The sequence below is a fragment of the Anguilla anguilla genome, chromosome 15 (genome assembly GCF_013347855.1).
Source record: "Anguilla anguilla isolate fAngAng1 chromosome 15, fAngAng1.pri, whole genome shotgun sequence".
NCBI lineage: Eukaryota > Metazoa > Chordata > Actinopteri > Anguilliformes > Anguillidae > Anguilla > Anguilla anguilla.
The window spans coordinates 4,626,311-4,631,538 of record NC_049215.1 but is presented as its reverse complement, the minus strand read 5'-3'; the positions used below and the strand labels follow the sequence as shown (position 1 = coordinate 4,631,538).

The window sequence follows — 5,228 nt, the reverse complement described above, 5'->3', positions numbered from 1 at the left end:
AGAACTAGTATGACATCATGAGCTGCAGAAGGTGCTGACAGACCCATTTCTCTGCATGCTGGCTACCTGTCTGTCCTATAGCCTGGGGAATCATGGTCCAGAAAATGTATTCTGCTTGAATTCATATGAATTCCAAACAGAGAGGTGCACAAACACCTGTGCTCAGAGTAACATGCAAATTCCACACCACAACTGAGTCAGAGAACACAGAAATCGGTGCCAATGCAGCAGGATGCAGGCAAACGAACCACCATCATCTCCACTTTGTAGACCTAGCAATGGTGTGAACTCTGTGTTGGCATACTTTAGAAATGTTATGAACCACAGCACATCAGAACCAGGATTTGTGATTTGTATGAAAGGACATCTTGATCTGCACTAACCCTAACCCTAACCCGACTGGCTGTCCACTAACAGTGTTTTTGGATCACTGCCATCCAAGGACTTTCAGTGCTCTGATTTTGAGTTTTACAAAACACCCTTTCACCAAATCATCATATATAACAAATTGACCAGCAATTATATTTATAATAGCAATCACAGAGAAAACCTGGCTCACTGCTCTGGCATGTTAAGATCTGAAAATTTTAGTGTACATTTACAGAGGATGGTCTTATCCATTTTCATCAACGTTAATTTAGACGGCATAAATCAAAGATAGGCTACGTTTGAATTTTTTACTTCTTACATTTTTCGACATTTTTATATAGTTCTCCCTTTCAATTTTAAATAACCTATTATCATGTTTGCCTTTTATATCTGAATCTGTCGTATGAAGTTACGGTGAAATGACCTTGCACGTCATAAAGCCAACATCCGGGAGCCTGTGCGAGGGTGTACACGCATGCGCTGTAGGCTGCGCTTCGACCTCTGTTAACAGCAATTCAGAGAAGAAGGGGAGGTAAATGGAGACTGGAAATTGTGAATATGCACATATAATCCACTCTAATCGACCACTATAAAACCTTTAAATATATTCTAAAAGCACGAGCATTGAATGCTTATGTATTTGTGCGATCTTTCAGTATGTTAGGGTTGCTGTTATGTAATTTGATTGCTGAAATGTTCATTGACCTTAACTGTGTCTTGTAATTTCAGAGAAAGAGCCCGGTGTTTTATAAACTTTTATAATAGCCGGTAATACAGCAGATATAATGTATGCCTGTGCGAAGTTCGTCTCCACGCCTGCACTGGTGAGTTATTCCCCAGATATATTAATGCATATGTGTATTTGCACGGGCCTGTTATATAAAAGCTAGCTATTTGCTAACGAGCGAGCCATATTTAACTGTAGGTAGCGAACATTTTAACTATAGCTGGAAATTATGCAAACATTTTAACATCTATTTGTTGGGGCTTGAGAACATCTACAGCCAAATTGAGTGGAAATAGTTTTACAGTCGGTCTGTTGAATTACAGTGCAAACTATCGCTACTGTCATTCAAACTAATTGTAGCTAGCTAATTGTAGCTAACTGTGGCTAAATAGATGCGGTTTTCGCGATTCCAAGGTCATGAATCATGATCAGTCGTTATGTTCTCTAGAAAGAGGTATATATTCAGAGCAATGGGTGAATGCAGCTCGTTTTTCTCGTTAGATTTTGACCTTGTTTGTAATGGTATATACAGTGCCCTCTAACACAGGACTTGGTTGTGTGGCGAAATTAAATCACTATCTATGACTGCAGTACTAACTAATATTTGGTAACCCTGGTTAATGGTCTTCCGTGTTCGTAAGTTCTACCAATGTCAAATGTAAAGAATATGCTGCAAGTCTGTGGTAGATAAGACATTGAAGGTCCTGACTGCCCTGAAGGTGCCTCTTACTTTTCACCAGTTGTATAACCAGGTGTCCAACTCAAACCAGCATATATGACCCTTAAGCACAAGCTGAACTTTGAACCCTTTACAGATGGATATATGCACAACTATTTTGTCCAGTAGTGAACAGCCTACTGTCAAACAGCAATTCTTTAGTTTTGTTTTGCTAGACTTAAACGTGACTGGTGGTTGATGTTTGGTATGGCTTACTGTGGGGGGCGTGTCTCTTGTTTCTGCAGGTGCGTGCTGGATCCCGGGCTCTGTACAGACCCCTCTCTGCTGCTGTGGTGTCACGGCCAGAACTCCAAGCTGGAGAGGTACAGTTCTGCCTCTTGCTTCACCTTTCCCTTCTCTGTCCCAGGGGGATGTGAGCTTGTTCCCCTCTCAGAGGGACATGGGCTCGTTCCCCTCTTTGTCTCAGAAGGACATGAGCTTGTTCCCCTCTCAGAGGGACATGGGCTCTTCCCCTCTATGTCTCAGAAGGACATGGGCTCGTTTCCCTCTATGTCTCAGAGGGACATGGGCTCTTCCCCTCTTTGTCTCTGAGGAACATGGGCTTGTTCCCCTCTTTGTCTCAGAGGGACATGGGGTCATTCCCCTCACTGTCTCAGAAGGACATGGACTTGTTCCCCTCACTGTCTCGGAGGGACATTGGTCCGTCCCTCTCCTGCTGTTAGTTGATTAGCTACAGCCATTGCATTGCTTATAGAAGGAATCCATGTGCAATTTCACTGTGATTTGTCAGAATTTTCTGACTGAAAAAGTTAAACCCCTTCTTTCACTCATTGCTACATTTACCGTCTGTCTAAAGGGATGTTTCCTTTTTTGTAGATGAGCCCTGTCCTGGGGCCGCAGAGCATGTCCCAGGTTGCACTGCGAGGCTTCCAGACCAGTGCTGTGACCCGGGACATCGACACGGCCGCCAAGTTCATCGGTGCCGGCGCAGCCACCGTCGGGGTGGCGGGGTCCGGGGCCGGAATCGGAACGGTGTTCGGCAGCCTCATCATCGGCTACGCCAGGTCTGAACCATGCCTTCTACTAAGGAAAAACAAAATGCTTCTTGTCTCCGGTTTGAAAACTTGTGCTTGTAAACCTTTCCCGCTTGTGTTTTCTGCGAAAGAAATTGCTTTAAAGGCATACTGTGCAGGATTTCTTAGCCTGTGTTTACAATCAATGGAGTCTCCTCCTCTGTCTTTTACCCCACCCACTCACGGCGAATAGGTTACCCCACCTAGCGTAGCTAGTTGGATAGCTAAAGGTGATGTCAGTAGTGTGAAGTGATCGACCGTGACCGTGAACAGTAAGAAGGCAGATTTGGTGGTGGTTTTATCATTTAAAAAAATTTCAGACCCTTGTGAAAGTCCTTATTGTCGCCAGCTTCACACTGCCAGTAACGTTATTTACAGGTCCAACAGATAACAAGCCAACTCCACGCTGCTTTTAATCCCCTTGGCGAACTTCAGCTGACGCCACAGAGGAAAAGCAATCCCAAGGTTAACTGGTTCTTGAACGAGCCCTGTTGGCTTGTCTTTTTTCACTGTATGTGGACTTCTTTGTTAGCGAGTTCACACCCACCCCTCCCCACACAGAAAAGAGTGCCACGCCCAGAAACATTCCAAACACCTGTTAGAATAACAAATACAGTTAAAGATGCACAAATTCGGTGAAAGTGCATACGGATTGCCAGTGCATCGTAGATATGCCTTAGCATGGTTATTTTATAATATTTTCAAGGTAAAAATCCTGTGTAGTATGCCTTTAAATATAGCACTCGGTGTTTTCTGTCGACGTTCTTTTGGTCGTCTGCAGTGAGCCCAAAGGATTGTCTGTCATCTGAAGTATTTGTTGACTCCATCTTTGTCCCCTCTCTTACAGGAACCCTTCTCTAAAGCAACAGCTGTTCTCCTATGCTATCCTGGGATTTGCCCTGTCTGAAGCCATGGGTCTGTTCTGCTTGATGGTTGCTTTCTTGATCTTGTTTGCCATGTAAAGAAAGGAAATAAAGACCAGCTTCACATGATGGGATTCTAAAGATGTATCTACAGATGTATCTACAAATTTTAGGGTGGCTACCAAAATTGTTCTGTGTTGGTGTCATGAAAATGTACATTTTCCTGGTTTTTTTTGTTCAGTTCTGTCAAAATAAAAAAAAACGTGTTGTACAAATGCAACCAATTACAGAATTAAAATACGTGTCTTTGACCATTTTAAAGATCTTATAGCGGGCATTTTTCTTCTGTAGGACTTGGTTTATATGATCAGCTTTCAAAGGGAAGTCAACTTGGGCATCCACATCAGAAGGTGACTCTGCAATCATCCTGAGAATGTGGATTTATGCATTGAATTTACATATTTCTTTCCATAAATGTGCTGGACTGTTGCAATTGGAAATTATAATAACACAATTTCATAATATAACATTTCCTTCACCTCATCTCAGATCCGCAGTGGATCAATTGCCTCTGTACCAATTATTAAGGTTGACAAAAAACAAAAATGAACGAATGGGGGCACTTTGCATAGATAAGGTTTCATGTGCATAGTTTAATATGTAAAGTGGTTTCTCCAGAGGATGTCCCACTTTAAACACCCCCACATCAGGTTGCTACAGCCAGGGATCGGGTGAAAACAACTGCTTACATGAGCCAACTGCAGACCAAATACATAAAAAGCAGATTACATATCCCAACTAATATTTAAATAAGAAATGCTGGTGTTTATTCTGTCACTAATCGGATGCACGGCGAGGCTGGTTCGGAAGTAGCAACAATGCATCTGAATATCTTTAATCTCGGTGATTAAAAGGGGTCAATCGTATGTCTGACGCGCTGTATTTGGCCGCGTGTCTACAAGCAGAATGCCCCGGTCAACGCATATTATTTGTTATGAGTAAATTGCTTGGGTAAACTTGGGTAACCAGCGAATTCTGTTCTCATTGAGCAGCCGTTGTGTTTTGAATACAGGATTTGTGAAAAAGATTCTGAACAACATGTGGCAACAAATTGTTCATTGTAAAAAAAAAAAGTAAGCTTTGGTATGTAGAATCTAATCGATTATACGAAAAATCTTTGCACATTCATTGTTATGCATTTCTAATTTTTCTTCAAGCAGTTCTACTGTCACCAGCTATACATTGGCTGTTGTGCCTCTGTTCAAAGTATTTTACCATAATTGCTTCAGTCACTATATACTCTGGTGTATAAATTAATAGTATTTAACAATTCAATGTCACTGGATACAAACAAATATGCTAAGCAAATGATATAAGCTCGTTGATTCTGTTCCATAGTATTATCCAGATATGAACGTTAATTTTCCGGAGCTCTAATAATTTTCCACGCTGTAAGACAGTGTGTTTTGAAGTTAGTACACCGACACCTCAAAGATTTGGCTGCAGTGTATCTGTCA

At 41.9% G+C, this 5,228-nt stretch overlaps 1 protein-coding gene across 2 annotated transcripts; it reads left to right on the top strand.

Moving 5' to 3' along the window:
• The first annotated feature begins 802 nt into the window (after nucleotides 1-802).
• Nucleotides 803-4,039, top strand: LOC118214265 (ATP synthase F(0) complex subunit C3, mitochondrial-like). 2 transcript variants are annotated; one of them, XM_035394093.1, is made up of 5 exons: nucleotides 803-901; nucleotides 1,099-1,193; nucleotides 2,060-2,137; nucleotides 2,652-2,839; nucleotides 3,696-4,039. In XM_035394093.1, the coding sequence occupies exons 2-5, from the start codon at nucleotides 1,155-1,157 to the stop codon at nucleotides 3,808-3,810; spliced, it is 420 nt and encodes a 139-aa protein (XP_035249984.1). In that variant the 5' UTR covers nucleotides 803-901; nucleotides 1,099-1,154; the 3' UTR covers nucleotides 3,811-4,039. The 2 variants fall into 2 exon arrangements, with proteins under 2 accessions (XP_035249984.1, XP_035249985.1); XM_035394094.1 differs by having other exon boundaries at nucleotides 897-921.
• Nucleotides 4,040-5,228: the final 1,189 nt, after the last annotated feature.